This window comes from Myotis yumanensis, unplaced genomic scaffold, assembly GCF_028538775.1.
Source record: "Myotis yumanensis isolate MYYU_CA2020_CCGP unplaced genomic scaffold, mMyoYum1.0.hap1 SCAF_20, whole genome shotgun sequence".
NCBI classification, from domain to species: Eukaryota; Metazoa; Chordata; class Mammalia; order Chiroptera; family Vespertilionidae; genus Myotis; species Myotis yumanensis.
The window spans coordinates 8,608,379-8,625,661 of record NW_027223771.1 but is presented as its reverse complement, the minus strand read 5'-3'; the positions used below and the strand labels follow the sequence as shown (position 1 = coordinate 8,625,661).

At 57.1% G+C, this 17,283-nt stretch overlaps 1 protein-coding gene and 1 long non-coding RNA gene across 2 annotated transcripts; one reads left to right on the top strand and one right to left on the bottom strand.

The window, feature by feature from the left end:
* Window positions 1–3,154: 3,154 nt before the first annotated feature.
* FAN1 (FANCD2 and FANCI associated nuclease 1) lies at window positions 3,155–17,251 on the bottom strand. Its single transcript, XM_070400649.1, has 13 exons — window positions 15,581–17,251; window positions 13,695–13,835; window positions 12,829–13,030; window positions 11,601–11,834; window positions 10,273–10,404; window positions 9,217–9,325; window positions 8,245–8,364; window positions 6,634–6,798; window positions 6,079–6,229; window positions 5,237–5,340; window positions 4,693–4,887; window positions 4,070–4,198; window positions 3,155–3,411 (listed from the first exon to the last, which is right to left on the bottom strand). Exons 1-13 carry the CDS (start codon window positions 16,776–16,778, stop codon window positions 3,274–3,276), a joined length of 3,018 nt encoding a protein of 1,005 aa, XP_070256750.1. The 5' UTR covers window positions 16,779–17,251; the 3' UTR covers window positions 3,155–3,273.
* Window positions 4,071–11,416, top strand: LOC138998512 (uncharacterized). The gene is made up of 3 exons (XR_011469179.1): window positions 4,071–9,425; window positions 10,129–10,224; window positions 10,348–11,416. It is a non-coding gene; the product is annotated as an uncharacterized lncRNA (long non-coding RNA).
* Window positions 17,252–17,283: the final 32 nt, after the last annotated feature.

The following is a 17,283-nucleotide window of genomic DNA, read 5'->3' as shown; positions in this document are numbered from 1 at the left end:
CCTTCTTAGGACTAACCTTAAAACGATGCGCACTGTGAACTTTAAGAAGCATTTGCTGTAGATGATACAATGGACCTTAGACGTAAAGTGCCTTTGACGCTAACATGAAGGTATGAACACCACAGTTCACCGTCACTTGTTTGTGCAGTTAGGGGGTTCAGATCCCACTGCATACTGGAACAGGCTTCTCACCCCGAGTTCCTGCCAATAGGCAGGAGTCCCCGAAGCCACGTTCCGTCCCCCCCGCAGTCCCCGAGGACACGGCAGGTCTGTGGGGTCCGGCCTGGGGGGAGGGGCCGGTGCCATCCACAGAGCCGCCCCCAGGAGGGGGGCTGACCCTCCGTGTGTCCAGTGTGGTCCACTGTTGGCACTTTCTCTGGGAAATAACTAATGGGGTCACAAAAGTCCCTCCTCAGACAAAGTCCTTTTTGATTTTTAATATTTTTAAATTTCAGAGAAGAAGGGAGAGAGAGAGCAAAACATCAATGATGAAAATCATTGATCGGCTGCCTCCCGCACTCCCCCCACTGGGGATTGAGCCCGCAAGCCAGGCATGTGCCCTTGACTGGAATCGAACCCGGGACCCTTCGGTCCGCAGGCCGACACTCTATCCACTGAGCCACACCAGCCAGGGTTCAGACAAAGTTTGTAAACACTTAGGAGTAGAGAACAAGAGAAATAAAAATGTCTACTCAGAATGCTGCCATTTTAGTAAATGGCAAGAGGCCTCTACACCCCTCACCCCACTTCTGACAGAGTATCCAGAGGGGACCGGCGGAGGTGTATCGTTGGTCTAAAGCGCCCGCGCGAGAGCCAAGGCCGAGTGGTCAGAGCCCCGCTCAGGCTGGCGGGGACGTCAGCACCAGGCCCCCAGCACCCTCATTCCGCTCAAAGGATGAATGTTTCCAAGTTTGGCTGTTACTCTGTTAAAACTGCCATCCTGAGCTTTTACACATTTTTTATAGAACAGCGTCCAGTTAGCTTACAGCCTTTTCTAAAACAGGTTTTTTCAAAAGTCTGTTTTACCTTTTACGTCACGAATAGGCGTTTCTATTGGATTACCTGCCTTTTATAAATTGTTAGCTAATGTGTCTGGAATCAAAGGGACAGAAGTTCCTCCAGTGTCTTAGGAGACTCGTGGACACACCCAGTGTTCCTGCAGTTCGCTGCCGAGAGAAAAGGGGCTTTTCTCCGTGGACATAAATACAGCCACTGCCATTAAACACTTGTAGTCCTCGCTGGGAGGCTGCCCCAGCGCCCGCAGGACACCGCAAACGCCCTGCCGTGGGCGCGTCCTGACTCCCCGTCCTGAAGCTGCTTCCTTACGATGACAGAGCGTGAACTTGCTCCCTTGGCGAGGGCTCTGACGTCCCCCCCTCGTTTTCTCCCCTTCACACATTTACCCCAACTCCCTCAGTCATGTTTTGATTTGCAACTTAAACAACAACTAGGTACTGTTAACACTGTTCCAGATAGGAAATGTGCGTCTGTTTGTGTGATAATCAAGTGTAAAGTGTGGCTTTTCATTGTATTTTGCTGGACAGTTGTTGTGTCATGATTATTGTGCCACAGCTCACTGGGCATAATATGAAGAACAACTAGCAGCCTCCGTCCTGGCCCTTGTGCTGCCTGGCACCTCGGAGCACCGCGGACGGGGCGACAGGGCCCCCGGGGTGCCGTGTGCCGTGCCAACGCGCTCCCCCCTCGGCCGGCAGCCCTGCGTGCGAAGCCTGGGCCGCGCTGTCACCAGCCTGGACTTCCTGGTAGGAACTTAAAGATGTACAATGCCTTACTGTTACTTCATGATGAAACCAATTTTAAAACCAAAAATGTCTGACTTCATTTAAGAGACGTATATTAACCGGGGCTAACGGGTGGGACCGTCAAGCACACCGGTCAGCGGCCGACCTGCTGCAGCCAGAACACAAGCAGCTAAACTGGACTTAGAGAAGGCGCAGCCTTTGTGCCTGGAGTGGACTGACTCGAGGTGAAGTAGAGGAGCAGGAAGGGCGGCCTGTTCAACAGGACGAATGTGAGGGGAGTTCCGACTGCGAATAACCTCCGCAGAATTGCTGGTCGTGGTCTCAGTGTGACGTCATCTCTGAGAACAGTGGCTCAGGATGCCAAGGCATTTCCTTCCAGCCGTCTGCGAGCGCCCGTGTGTGTGTGTGTGTGGTGTGTGTGTGTGTGCGTGCGCGCGCGTGTGCGTGTGTGTAGGTGACGGGTTAGAGATGCACTCGGCATTCCTGCTTCTAAAGCTGACAGTGATCCCTGACATCTTTTTTTTAAAAAATATATTTCTTTATTGATTTCAGAGAGGAAGGGAGAAGGAGAGAGAGAAACATCAATGATGAGAGAGAATCACTGATCGGCTGCCTCCTGCACACCCTCCACTGGGGATCGAGCCCGCAACCCGGGCATGTGCCCTTGGCCGGAATCGAACCTGGGACTCTTCAGTCCACAGGCCGACGTTCTATCTCCTGAGCCAACCCAGCCAGGGCTGATCCCTGACATCTTTAACGTCACTTCAGAACTGGCTGAGTGAAGGCCATGCGGATACTGACCGTGTCATTCCATCTAATAAATTAAAAGGCTGGGAGTAACATTCCCTTACGGTCCCAGGACGACTCTGCGGGGGACCGGGACCCCAAGCCCTGGCTCCTGGGCCTTCCCCAGCCTACGGCTTCCCACAGTGGCTGAGCAGCCCTGCTTCCGTGATTCTGTCTGCACAGAAAATTACCCCCGTCTGGTCATGAGGGATGCTCCCAGGAAGGACAGAAAGGGACCCTTGCCCTTGATAAAGACTGATCAGTCCTTTGGGGACATGGGGCCAATGAGTAAGAGTGAGCACTGACCGATGTACTAAGGAACGTTCTCAGAATCTGTGTTCTCATTGCTAAAGAAATCAGAATTTCCACTGCTTATGCTCTTGGGTAATTATAAAAGGCGGAGGAAACCTTTTGCCGGCTGCTTTTATAAAAGCTGTGAGTGGTCTCATTTGTTGGTGGTGGTTTCTTTTTCGGGTTTTTTTTTTTTTTTTTTTTTTTTCCCTGCAACTTAGATGTTTCCAATCCTAAAATGGCCACTAAGGTTTTCATCATTTCAAAAGTTCACGACCTGCCGTGTGGGCTCAATGTGTGTCCTCAAGCCGGTACCCAGTTCACCATCCGGTTTATTGCTGACAGTATCAAAATAAAAATGAAACGCAATCGATGACACTCATGCTTTTGAGAATCTCAGCCCCGCGTGTGACCAGAGACTCCCACCCACAGCTCAGTGAAGGCCTCTGCTCTTGGCTCCGACTGCCGTGACGTGGCAGACCTCGACGTCGGCCCCCAGCCTCTGCAGCTCGTCCAGCCAGACCATCTGCTTGTGCGAAAGGCGGTCGTTGGGGCCCTTCACTTCCACCAGCTGGAAGAGCAGTTTTCACGGAATTAGTCTCCGGAAACGGAACAGCCACCAAACAAGCCGGAGGAGTTTCCACTAGGTATTTAAACGGCTCACCCCACTGCACCACTGTCGACATTTAAAACTCCTGCTCTTGAAAAGACAGTAGTGAGAAGAACGAAGAATCCAGGCACAGACTGGGGCGAAATATATCTGATAAAGGACTGGTATCCAGAATTAAAACTCAGTCGCAAAACTCACAAGAAGGCAACCCCACCTGCGAGGCAAGGGAGGTGCCTCGCCCACAACACGGGAGCTGCTTCAAACACAGCTCCCCCGCCTCCGGGCCCCCCGTGTGCACACCCTACAGAGGTCTCCCTTGCGCGTGGGCTGTCCCTGGTGACTAGCTTCTACTAACAGAACACAGCACAGAGGACGGAACGGAATGGGGACCAGGTGAGGAGAGACTGTGCTCACACACGCGGCCCGTGGAGGCCCACACGCAGGGAACGGGGCGGCCTCCGCCACCCGCCACCCCCAAGGAGCCCTGGCCCTCGGTCCAGGCGTTCTCTAGGGGTTCAGTCTTGCCAGCAACCAGGCGAGAAAAGGCTATTAGATTGTGGCCTTGGATGAGGCCGCTCGTCAGGTCACAGGTACGCCCTTCCACTCTGGCTCCACTGACCTTGCAGCGACGGTCCCGGGAGCTCCACACCACCAGGTCGGGGAGGCCGCCTCGGCAGTGTCGGAAGTCCTCGGCCAGGCGCCGGCACACCCCGCTGAGGATGGGGCCCCCCAGGCAGGAAACGAGGTCCTGAACACAGAACGCCCGGGTCAGCAGCCGCCCCGTGGTGCCCCAGGCCCTGGGATGCTCCCAGGGATCCCAGGGCGGGCGGACCCCGTGGAATCCCACTGGTGGAAACCCCCGGCAGCTCTGCGAAGCCAGCTTTCCTCTGCCTGTCACCATTCCCTGCCCGCGGGAAAGTCCTGGGGCAGTGAGCAAGCCGTTTGGAATGTGACAGCGATGACGTACAGAGGCAGCAGCCACAGGGGCAGCGTCCTCACTGCCGGGGCCAAAGGTCAGACAAAGGGAAGCTGTCAGCTCAGGGGGAGAAGCATCACCGGGGCTTGGATGCCCTGACATGTATGTTCCCCTCGATGACTGGCATCGGGGCTGGGATACTGTCATACACACATGCACACATACATAGATACATATGCACATGTGCATGTGTGTTTACACAGATGCAGGCACGCAGGTACACATCCGTGTGTGTGTGTGTGTGTGTGTGGCGTGCAGACTCTCACCTGAGCTTGCTGCAGAGAAGCGAAGCGGTCCCAGCTGACGACGGACGCCGCTCTGCCTTCCTGGGCCTCCCATGTGGCCGCCACCCAGGCTCCCAGGTGCTCGGCGGGGGCAGCGTGGATCCGCCGCAGCCTGGCCTCGATGGCCGGCCGCCGGCTTGCGAAGAAGCTGTCTGTGCACAAGTCCAGCGGGAAGGCCTGGTGGGAACCCACGCGTCAGACCAGTCAACGCCCGGACACCGGCCCATCTGGCTGAACCGGCGCATTCTTCTTCCCAAGAGGCGTGTAAACGACATGGAACTCGGGGGGCACAGGTGACGCAGCACCTGGCGCACCCCCGGACCCTGACGGGCCCAAAGGTCGAGGCTGCAGATAAACTAACGTTTCTTTTGAGGGTAAATAGGCTTAAAGTTTCAAACCTGACTCTGGAGTGAGCACCGTGACCAGAGACCGTAACGGGCAGGTTTCTGATGGGCGCGAATCATGGACGTGCAGACGCGCCTGCTCACCCAGAGAGCACGCCCGGGGCTGGAGCGTGGCCCGTTACCTGGTAGGCGTTCCGGAAGACGTCTGCGATCCCGTCCATGAAGATGATGTCCCACAGGAGGAGGCCGAAGAGCGTGATGAAGGTGGAGCCCTCCCCGTGGATCCCTAAGGAAAGCCACACACAACACAGACCCGTGTTCTCTGGCTGAAAAACCACCACCATAACCTGCCTCCTCGATTCGAAAGGAACCACCAAACTATCTGGGCTTCAGATGCCATTTTCAAGCCGTTCCTGGTTCTTCTTTTAATTTTATTGATTTCAGAGAGGAAGGGAGAGGGAGAGAGAGAAACATCAATGATGAGAAAGAATCACTGACTGGCTGCCTCCTGCACGCCCCACATTGGGGATCCAGCCCACAACCCAGGCATGTGTCTTGTCTGGGAATCGAATTGTGACCTCCTGGTTCATCGGTCGGCGCTCAACCACTGAGCCACACCAGCCGGGCTCATTTCTTACATTCTGTGGCTTACCTATGGGAGCCAATGCGAGTCTCAGTGACCCCGGGAAAAGCCACATGCACATGTCAGAGCCGTAAAGAAGTGGTTCTCAAAGTGCAGGGCCGCGGAGCAGTGGGGTGATGCCACCCACTCCTTGGAAAGGGCGACAGAGAAAGTCTGCTGGTCACTGACTGATTCCCCGCCCGACCTGGATGGAGCAAGCTCACTCTGCCAGGAAGGCAAGTCCCTGCTCCTTCTCAGCCTTCTCTGGTTCCCCGGTGCTGCCACCCAGGACCTGTCCTTCAGCCCGACCGCAAGGCCCGCCCCCGCTGTCAGCGGCGACAGGGGTGGACGACAGCTGACGTCCCTGGTGCCCGGAGGCCAGGAGATGCTGGCCTTAGTTACCCTGGTCGAAGCCGCTGCGTCTGTAATGGTCCAGCGCCAGCTCCTCCACGGAGCACAGGACTGTGGCAGGGGTGGCGGGCCCCCCGGCCTCCAGCACAAACACGGACTTGCCCATCCCAAGCTGCGGGCACAGCCGGCCCGTGATGGTCACCTGAGACGGCGACAGGAGGACGGCCATGAGCCTCACTGCAGCTGCAGGGGGCAAACCTGGGGACCCCCAGGCCCACACCCCCCCAGCCACCCGTTCTGAGGCCGGGTCACCGCCTCGGCCCCGGGGGAGATGTGGGCCCCGGAGCTGCTCTCCCAGCGCCCTGACCAAGAAGGCGACACCGGCAAAGTCTGCGAGCTGCTGGCCCCGGAGATTTCCAGAAAGTCGCTCAACCCAGGGCCTGAGCAAGCCCGCCAGCCCGGCCCGAGGCAGGAGGACGGGTGAGGATAGAGCGGTGGCCACGCCCCTGTCAACAGTGCGCGCCGGTCTCCTAAGTCTACGAGACGGTGACACCCGAACGGTTCCTGGCTGTCTCCCCTCGGGAGGACCCACAGGACGGGACTCACATGCTTCACATCCTGCACGGTGACTTCCGGCAGCTGCTGGAGGAGGTGCCGGTACCTCCGGCAGCTGGGCGACGCCCTCAGGCGCACGGCTCTCTGATACAGCGACAGGCGGTGCCCCGTCCTCACCTCGGGGTCTGCCAGCCCTTCTGCGATGCACTTGATAGCCTGGAGAGAACAGGGTCCCGGGAGGGGGCGGGGGGAGCTGTCAACGCGTGGACCTTTGTTACCATGAAAGAAGCAGCAACCTCAGCACGGCCTCTTGGGGGCCGGCAGGTGCCTTCTGCTGCTATTTCGGCCGAATGACCTGACCACTGAGAGGTACGGAAGCACCGCGCCCTCCTCCCCGAGAGAAGACAGCTCCCCGGCCCCACGCTCGGCCACAAGGCGCCCCTTCAGTCTGAGGCAGTGAAAACACCCCGCCCCATGTCCACGCCCAGGGTCCGTCTTTCCATCCGATGTCACCCTGACTCACTGCATGTGCTGCCGGGAAAAGCGAGCGCTCCCAGGGCACAGCCCTCCATTCATGGCCCCGGCGAGGCTGGCCCGGAGGCGGGCGGGGCGCAGGCGGCCACACAAAGGGCCACTGTTGCCACCGGGCAGGGGCGCAGCTGTTTGGCCACAGAAGGTCCCTCCACTTCCAAGATCCCGGCCACAGAGAACACCAGCGCCCGGAAGGGAAGGTGGCCTGCTCAGTGGCGAAGCCCGGGGCTTCCCAGAGGGAGTCACTCAGAAGGGCTTGCAGCCCTGACCGGTTTGGCTCAGTGGATAGAGCATCGGCCTGCAGACTGACGGGTCCCGGGTTCGATTCCGGTCAAGGGCATGTACCTTGGTTGCGGGCACATCCCCAGTGGGGGGCGTGCAGGAGGCAGCTGATCGATGTTTCTGTCTCATCGATGTTTCTAACTCTCTATCCCTCTTCCCTTCCTCTCTGTGGAAAATCAATAAAATATATTTATAAAAAAAAAAAAAAGGGCTTGCACTAGACTTCCAGCTCCTGGAGGCCCCAGGCAGCAGGGAACAAGCCCCGTTTCCACAGCAGAAAGCGCCTGCTGAGGGCGGAGGCGTCCGGTGCTCCTGGCCCCTGACCCCTGACCCCTGACCCCCGATTAATCCTAAATCCCAGCACAGGTCCCACCGCCAACCCCGCTCCCTTCATTGTCATGCTTGGGTTAGCGACCTTGTTTCTTTTCGTGTTGGGAGAGCACAGATAAAGGTCTGAAAAATGAATGTCCAGAGGCGGGGGCGGTCTAGAAGGGGTCAGTGGAAAAGGAGGGACATATGCAATACTTTCAACAGTAAAGATTAAAAAAAAAAAGTCCTGCCTGGCCAGTGTGGCTCAGTGGTTGAGCATTGATCCATGAACCAGGAGGCCACAGTTCGATTCCCGGTCGGGGCACATGCCCAGGGTGCAGGCTCCATCCCCCGTGTGGGGCGTGCAGGAGGCAGCCGATCAGTGATTCTCTCTCATCAGTGATGCTTCTATAGCTCGCTCTCCCTCTCCCTTCCTCTCTGACATCAATAAAAACATATATATTTTAAAACACGAATGTCCTAACTGCATTTGGTTCTTAAGGCATTCGTTGTCGGCTACCCTGCCTAGCGACTGAGTACCGGTTCCAGGCGTTTCAAGTGCTGGTGGAGGTTGAGAGCCAGCCGGTCCCACCACCGGCCTCTGCTGTCGGGACAATAGACTTTCTGGGACAAAAGGTCCTCCAGTTCCTGGACGGCTTCCTGTGGCGACGACAAAGGAAGCTCATTAGATGCGCACCCACCAAAGGACACAAACAAGGTTGGCGGCGTCTGCGCACAGAGCTCAGTTCTCCATCCAGTGAGGCCGAGGCCGCCCCTGGAGTGGCCCGAGCTCCCCCAGGCTCCCCACTTCCCACCAGGTCCCCTGCCGCCCGGAGCACTGCACGACATCCCTGCACACATGTCCGTCACCGGCGCCGGCCACACAGGATCCAGGTCCAGGCGGCGAGCCCTGGTCGGGGCCCATCCCCACCCGACTCCTGGCACCCAGCAGGTCAGGCTGGGAGGAATGTGGGGCGGGCAGGATCCCTTAGCAGGGAGACTTGTGGGTCTAACTGTATGCAAATTGTTCAGTCATTATGCGAATTCTGTGTGGCTCATGGATCTCTTTAAAACATCTGACTCCCCGTCAGAAACATACACAAGCCCCACATACACACACACGTGTGGGGTCCACAGACTCCCCGAGCCCCTGCCATGGATCCTCTTGGGACCCAGCTCGGGCATAAGCTCTGGGAAACGCCATTTTCTCAATACAGGATGCCCAACGTAACCGAGGTCACCCTGAGCCATCGCCCGCGGCTCGGTATAACAAGGGACACGACCGCGTTTCTGATTTGTGACTATCTCCAGACGGTCCCTGACAGCTGTCCGGGAGACACAGCAGATGTGGGGGCTCCCCGCCGAGCTGGATGGAGACCTCCCCGGTGCCCCACGAGCTCGGCGTGACCCTCAGGCCGGACGGGGGCACACTCGTCAGCTCCCAAAACAGCTGGCCACCAGCCACGCTCCCCCCGGCCCAGGAGCCCGCGGGCCGGAAGTCCGTGCACTCACCTCGTACAGGTGCAGCCGCTGCAGGATCTCCACGGCCCGAGACAGGATCCTGGTGTACACCCACCCGACGGTGAAGCAGCGCAGGAAGGGTGGCAGGGCCTCGTGGTGCCTGCAGGGAACGTGTGCACGCAGCTGGGTCACCGGGCCCGTTGGCCGGGAGACGGGCACAAGCTCACACGGTGGACGGAAGGCGTCGCTCTTAGGAAAAGGTCTGTTCTCAATACCGTGGCCTGTGCAATGCCTGGCTCTCCGGCTCCATCCCCAGGAGGGGCGAGCAGGAGGCAGGCGGGCAACGGGCCGCACTCACGTCGACGTTTCGCTCTCTCCCTCTCCCTTCCTCGCTCTCTAAAATAAGTAACAAAAAAAATAAGAATAAAGGATCGTGTGCTGTGACCTTGAAATTTGGAAGTAAATGTTCAGTGTTTTGTTTTGTTTTTTAAAATATATATATTGATTGATTTCAGAGAGGAAGGGAGAGGGAAAGAGTTAGAAACATCAATGCTCAGAAAGAATCATGGACCGGCTGCCTCCTGCACGCCCCCTACTGGGGATGGAGCCCGAAACCCAGGCCTGTGCCCTGACCGGGAATCGAACCGTGACCTCCTGGTTCATAGGTTGATGCTCAATGGCTGAGCCCCGCCGGCCGGGCCAGCTCGGTTTTCTTTCTCGGAACAACACCTATGTTTGAGTTTCCATTGAGAGAACAGGTCTGGCACTCGGGCTTCCTACATCTGTCCGAAGCTGGGTTCCCCGCACACTGAGTTCAGCTGAGCAATACCTGGGGAAGCCGGCACCCGAGGGACAGCCACCGATAGCCCCTGGCCCCCCGCCCCGCGTGCTCACGTGAATGTTTGTTGCACAGGGATCTGAATCATACGAAACCCCCAAACTCACAGACCTTTCCTCTTGCAGAGCCGCTGGAAGGTCACGGCCCAGCAGGTCCGACCCCAGAACCCAGGCAGAAGGTTTCTCGTGAAGAGCACGGCCCCAAGTGGCAGGAACGGCTCGGTCAGTGAGTACCTTCTGGCGGGCGCTTTAAACACCCCCAACCCTCACCTCAGGGAAGGGTGGCTCTTCAGCTCCTTCCAGTCCCTCCTGGCGCCTTGAGAGAGCGCGTTCGCTTCCTTCCAGTTCCCGGCGGCCATGGCGGCAGAGATGTCACTCAGCACGTGGGCGGCGGCGGCGTACCTGGGGGGACATCCCACGCCATCTCGGTGTCAGATGCGAGCGAGCCTTTACGTGAGACATTTCCACCCCCGCCCTCGACCCAGCGCCGAAGGGCAAAAGCGTGTCTTTGAAAAACGTGGAAATGATTAAAGTCTATTCTAGTAATAACGGAACCTGTAGCTTCCCTGGAGTGGCCCAGAACGAACACGGGGGACTAGAAAGAGAGCAGCCTTCGCACCTCGCGGCGACGTGACCTGTTCCATCGTGTAAATGCGACGCTGATGGGCCTCCGTCACTCGGAGCCCCCGGGTCAGTCTAGAGCAGTGGTTCTCCGCCTTCTGGCCCTTTACTACAGTTCCTCATGTTGTGACCCAACCATAAAATTATTTTCGTGGCTACTTCATCACTGTAATGTTGCTGCTGTGATGAATCGTCATGTAAATATCTGATATGCAGGATGGTCTTAGGTGACCCCTGTGAAAGGGTCCTTCGACCGCCAAAGGGGTCGTGACCCACAGGTTGAGAACCGCTGGTCTAGAATCCTACTCTTGCCAGTCGAACCAAATGTTCCTAAATCCATCTACCAAAACGGACCTGAGAATGTCTGTCTGTCACGGGCCCGGGTCTGGTGTAAGCTCGTAAGTCGGTATTGGCTCTCTCTGAAGTCTCATTACTAGGAGGGCATTCACCTTCAGCTCGTTCATGCCAACCACAGAGTCACAGGGCAGGTGTGTGCGAATGTCTACGTTTTAAAAAATGCTCCCTGCCAGGGGACAGGGTCACGTCTGCAGCTCTAACCAAAACTCACTGGTTTTGGCAACTGTAATCTAAGCACATTTCTTTAAAAAAAAAAATTATATATATAATTGACTTCAGAGAGGAAAGGAGAGGGAGAGAGAGAAAGAAACAGCTATCGGCTGCCTCCTGCACGCCCCCTACTAGGGATCAAGCCCGCAACTCGGGCATGCGCCCCGACGGGGAACCGAACCGTGACCTCCTGGCTCACAGGTGGACACTCGACCACCTCAGCCACGCCGGCCGGGCCAAGCACATTTCTACCTTCTCTGTAGAGACTTAGGCATGTACACGCAGGGGAGGCAGAAAGAAAACCAGGAAACAAAGCAGAAAGGGCCGTTCTCACTGTGAACGTCGGCCTGCCCTGCGGCCAGAAAGAGGAGCGAGGCGGCTGGCGGGAGGGGGAAGCGCCCGGCTCTGACCTGAGGAGGTCGTCTCTGTCCTGGAAGACCCGGGCGCGCCGGCTGACCGTGTACCGGGGGAAGGCCACGCGGCCCAGGTTCACCAGCAGCACCGTGGAGAGCTGGCCCTGCCCCCCGCAGGCGGCGTCCTCTTCTTCCGGGGAGTCGGTCGGGGAGAAGAGCAGCAGGGCCCGGGAGAACACCGCCCGGGGGCCCCTGCACACCCTCAGCGCCGGGCCCGCCAGGTCCTTGGCCCTGAGACACAGACCAGGACACGGAAATCACGTTCCTGCTTTTCAGCATCTGGACGTCAGGTGATGCTCAGAGACAGCCAGGCTCAGGGGTGGGGTGCTCCCTGTTCTCAGCCTCCAGGCCACCCGCCCTCCTGCCGTGTGGCCCTGGAGCGTCTCTGCGCCTCTCTGGGGCCAGGAGCCCACTAGGCACTCGGGGAGGCCTCAGGAACATTTCATTTCCCAATGGTTCACCCACCGTGTGGCTCCAGGAGAGAGCCGGGTGGGCTGGCGCTGGTCCTGAATAGCAGGAAAACACGTAAAGGTATTGCCCGTTTGACATTAGCGATTCTCCCTTCTGACTCCAGGCACAGTTTAGATCAGTGATGGCAAACCTATGACACGCGTATCAGAGGTGACACTCGAACTCATTTTTTTTTTTTTGGTGGATTTTTCTTTGTTAAATGGCATTTAAATATATAAAATAAATATCAAAAATGTAAGTCTTTGCTTTACTATGGTTGCAAAGATCAAAAAATTTCTATATGTGACCCGGCACCAGAGTTAAGTTGGGGTTTTTCAAAATGCTGGCACGCCGAGCTCAAAAGGTTCGCCATCACTGCTTTAGATTAAGTATTATGCTTAATGGAGAGTCCCCCCCTCCCCCTCCCAAAAAAATTGACTGAATAGTTTACTCTAATCCTGCAAGAATAGCAGTTAGAACTGCATTTTTCTTGAATAACAAATCCTGGAATTTACCAAAAGGCTTATCGCCTGTATTTTCTCGCCTCCAGATCGTCCGCGGTCTTAGAAATTAGGACGGTGTCACAGGAATTATGTATGAGTAACAGACCATGAAGGACCCCAGGCTAGCGGAATGAACGCGGACTCTCCTCCCTTCCCAGTCGAGTTGCGAGTGAAACCAGCCATGACAGTTCCCAAGCAGGGACTGGCGGTTAGAAGGTAATCTGCGCGCTCGGTATTTCCAAATGATTTTACAGTCACAAGAGCCAACGCACCTCTTTAAGATCACCGCCCCGACTCCGGGCGGGTTCTTGCCCCAGGTGCAGACGGAGGGCTGTCTGGCCAGTTTGAGCAAGGCCTCGGCCAGCTGCTGCTTCTGCCCACCGGGGCTCCCCACGCGGAAGGTCTTTGCCAGGGTCCTCAGCTCAGGAGCGGAAAGCAGTTCAAGCACTTCGGGGAGTTCTTGCAACTCGGATTCTGAAATGTTTTTTTTTTAAAAAAAGGAAAGTTTTAAAGAGTCACAGCATGTTCTCGCGTCCTTTACTCTAAGGAAGCGTAGTTAGATGCAAATGAGATGGCGTTCGCTGTGGGAAATGTCAGTTTGCCCAACCAATTATCTCCGGGTATGAAAAATAGAGAACTCAGAGAAGGTATAACAGACCTTCTTCTCACTGAAAAGGAACGGAGACCTGCCCTGGCTGGTGTGCTCAGTGGTTAGAGCATCAGCCCGCACACAGAAGGGCTGCGGGTTCGATTCCTGGTCAAGGGCATGTATCTGGGTTGCAGGTTGGGTCCATGGCTCCAGGTCGGGTGCATGCAGGAGGCAACCGATCGGCGTGTCTCTCTCGCATCGGTGTTTCTCTCTCCCCCTCACTCCCTCCCTTCCAATCTCTAAAAGTCAGTGGAAAAACTGTCCTTGCGTGAGGCTTAGCAACAACAAAGAAAACAAGTGCAGGCACTCTTTCATTATCCTCGTTGTCTGAACCCCGAAGGCACAGAAGAGCTTGGCCTTCACGTGAGTGACTTATTACAACACACAATTACTCTCGATGGAGCACCAGCCAGCAGTTGGCACGGCACCGGCATCGCTGTCCCTCCTCGTGTCCTGTTTTCCCCTTACGTTTCCCCGGATGCACCGTACCTGTCTGCAGAAAGCCGGCTCGCTCCAGTTCTCCAACCACGGGCGCCAAGTCGGGGGCGATCTCTTCATATTCCAACTTATGCCTCTTAATCCAGCCGAACTTGCGCTGGAAAAGTCTGACGTATAACTTCTGACCACGCTCTGCAAGCAGGTGAAGGAAAACAGGGGAGGATGTTACCTTTCTTCTCCAAAACAACGGACGGGTCTCGCTTCCTTTTTAAAACCGAGGGACCGTATCCCTCTTAGAAGTACATGCCTGCCTCCTCAGCTGGTCTCCCCCCAGAACCCTTTTCTTCCTGTGGAAGATGTAATTTACCTGAAACAGAAAGCCCCCACGGGGAATGTCTCCTTGCTCGTGTGCTCGCCCCCCAGGGGCAGGGAGATGCCCAGATGGGAAGCCCGGGGCCAGTTCTGCCACTTGTCCACCGTGGGGCACCTTCCTGAGACTTCATTTTCTCTCCCACAAAAAAGGAGGGGCTGGCCCTGGCCAGTGTGTTGCTCAGTGGTTAGAGCATCGGCCCGCACACCCAAGGGTTGGCGGTTTGATTTCCGGTGGGAGCACGTGCAGGAGGCAACCAACTGATGTGTCTCTCTCACATCGATCTTTCTCTCTCTCTCTCTCTCCCTCCCCCCTTCCACTCTCTTTTAAAAAATAATGGAAAAAAATTCTTGCGTGAGGATTAACAGCAACACGAGGAACTCCGTCATAATTCCACTGTGCGAATTTAAAACGAAAACCTTTCACTTTAACGTGAGTCGTCATGTTCCGGGTTTTTAAAAAAATCTACTGAGAAGTCAGACCTGGCTACGGGGCACCCAAGGTCGGTGTGGCCTCCCCGCCAGCCGTTCCTGCCGCGGGAGGGACGCTGGTTCCCCCTCGGCCCTGTGGGTAAACAGCGAGGCTGTGACAGGGTGGTTTCTGTTGCAAACCTGGACCCTGGCCTAGAGCCACCGCGGCTGCCAAGGAGCCCAGGCGTATTTTTACATGGACCAGTTTAGCTTGGCCGCTTCCACTTCCTCCACGCCCAGACTCGGAAAGGCAAGCCCAGGAGCCTAAAATATTGCTGGGGGGAATGTGCTTCAGCCGACCGTGGTCTGCTTCCTCCTGCTCTTTCCCTTCGCTTTCATGTCTGAGGAGGCTGTGCAGAAACCAACAGCCCGCCCTGGCCCGGGCGGCCGCTCAGAACGCAGAGGGCGCTTTGCGAAGTCGCACTGCTAGCTCTTTATTTTTTCATCCAGAAAAGGCTGTTTGTCACCTACCAATGACATCAATACGTCCTGCGACTTTAAGGGAAAAGTGTAACAAAACCAATTCCGCCGCAGAATAACTGATATAAGTGAGAGTTTAGTTCCTATGGCATCTCATCAGTATTATAATGAGAAGATAATGAACAAAACATTATTGGAGCCCGACCGGCGTGGCTCAGGGGTTGAGCATCGAGCTAGGAACCAGGAGGTCACGGTTCGATTCCTGGTCAGGGCACATGCCCGGGTTGCGGGCTCCATCCCCAGTGTGGGGCGTGCAGGAGGCAGCCGATCCATGATTCTCTCTCATCGTTGATGTTTCTCTCTCTCCCTCCCTCTCCCTTCCTCTCTGAAGTCAGTAAAAATCTATTAAAACACAACATTATCGGAGGGCCTGCTGTATACATATACAGGCAGGAAACTACCGGAACAGACATCACAGGGCACAAAATCGTGTCTCCTTTGCAAACATATCCTGACCTAGAGGAGACCAGAAGAAGGCTGACTCCTCTGAGTGCTCCCAGTTGATTCTTGAAACCACACTGACTCCTTGTGGCCAGTAGACTGCTGCTCATCACCTCACGGCCTGAATCAGGCCAGCAAATGGGGGACAAAACCCCGACAGCACACGCTTACGATACCTGATAACTGATGGAATTTAGTGACGATTCCCCTCTCTTGCTCGTCGAAGAGCATGCTGTCGTCCTCATTCTCGAAGACGGCTCCCAGCACCACCAGGAAGCTGCGGAGGTAGTAAGGGTGGCCAGGCGGCGGCGCTGGGACCGTGTCACCAGGAACACCGCAGCTCGGCCCCGGCCCCGAAGGAACCCCGAGAGCGGTTTCACCCTCTAAGCCGCTGTCACCTTCCAGAGGGAGTTTGCGGAAGTTCCCCCACTCGGAAGCGTCATGGGTAGAGCTCTGAGATGGCGCCTCCCAAGAAAGCTGTGTTTCAGATTCCGAAGCCTCAGGGACTTGGGTTTCTTCACCAACACCGGCCTCACGTGTCCCGACACCTTCACCATCCGCTTGTCCGACGCTCTCCTGCTCTGCACGGCTGTCCTGGGAAGCGGACGGTAATTTATTCCCAGGAGTTCGTTGGGGCGATAACACAGCATTATCTGGGGAGGCAGGAGCGAGGGTGGACCTCCCACAGTCCTGGGGAGGCCCTGGCTTTGCAGCTGCCATCAACGAGGGGCCTTCGACAGGATCTTGCTCCGGAAGAGAATCACAGGAAAAGAGGTTTTCCTTTTGGGAGCTGCTCTCCAAGCCCGGATCCTCGTCCTCCGCCTCGGCACAACTGGCCACCACCCTGACCACTGGGGCCGAGGCCTCGTTCTTCTCCGAGGCTCTTTTCGTCTGCAGGTACCTCCTGGATAACCTGGACGACAGGCTTCCCAAAGGAACGACTTGGACGGGGCGAGATCTCAGCTCGGCGTCTGGATTGTGGCACGGGCCGCCATCGGTACCTTGAAAGTAGGGGCTGGTCCGCTTTTGCGCGCCCCGTGTTGCCGAGTCGCTTTGCTCGGGGGTGAAGTCTGTCTTGGACGGTGGCGACTTCTCCGGTGTTACCCTTTCTCCAGGGGCCACGGCTGAACCCGGGACGCCGCCCAGCCCGGGGGCCACCGGAGTGACGTCATCGCGGCTAGCACACATGTCATCGAGGTGCCGGTTCAGGTCATAGCGGGGCACCATCTGACTACACACCGGGCAGGCAAGCTTGGCGGGTGGCGCGTTGTTGAAACACAACACGATGGACTTGGATGCATTTTTTTTCGCTCTGCTGCTCGACAGGCTTCGACGGGTCCTTTTTCTCGCGGGCGACGTCCCCCCTGGCATCATGCGCCCTGGAGAACCTGGCTGTGTCTCGGGGAAGAGAGCGGGCTTCCCTTGGACTGCATAGCACGTACTCCCTGCAGAACACACCACGTGCGCGTCAGAAGGCTAGGCGCGCTCCGAAGCCAGAGCCGGGCACCGCGGAGGAAAAGCCTGGGGCGGCTACGGGCAGGGCGCCCCGTGCACGCTCAGCGCGACCCGCCTAAGGCACGGCCTGGCACTGGGCTCGCCGACCTCGCTGTGAGCCCCCAATGATCCCCCCAATGTGGCTACACCCGATCCCTTCCTAAACCCACGGCATCGGTAACCGTTTCCGGGAGAGAGGATGCCCGGGTCACTCCTGCCTGCACGACCGGCAGCTGCTGCCAGCGAACCGGGGCGCGGGGTGAGCCCGGCCCTTCCCTGGGGCCGCGTCCGCGCACATGGTGCACGCCTGGGGCGTCGCCACCGCGCGGGGGCCTCCCACGCTCCCGCTGCCTCCTTTCCTCCCTCCCTCCCTCCCAGCCCGGCC

Coding starts and splice junctions, on each gene's coding strand:
- FAN1 (XM_070400649.1), bottom strand. CDS start 16,778: ATGATGCCAGGGGGGACGTCGCCCGCGAGAAAAAGGACCCGTCGAAGC. Junction 4,888..5,236: donor TCTTCCGGAACGCCTACCAG/GTAACGGGCCAC, acceptor GGTTCCCACCAG/GCCTTCCCGCTGGACTTGTG. Junction 3,412..4,069: donor CCCGGGACCGTCGCTGCAAG/GTCAGTGGAGCC, acceptor CTGCTCTTCCAG/CTGGTGGAAGTGAAGGGCCC.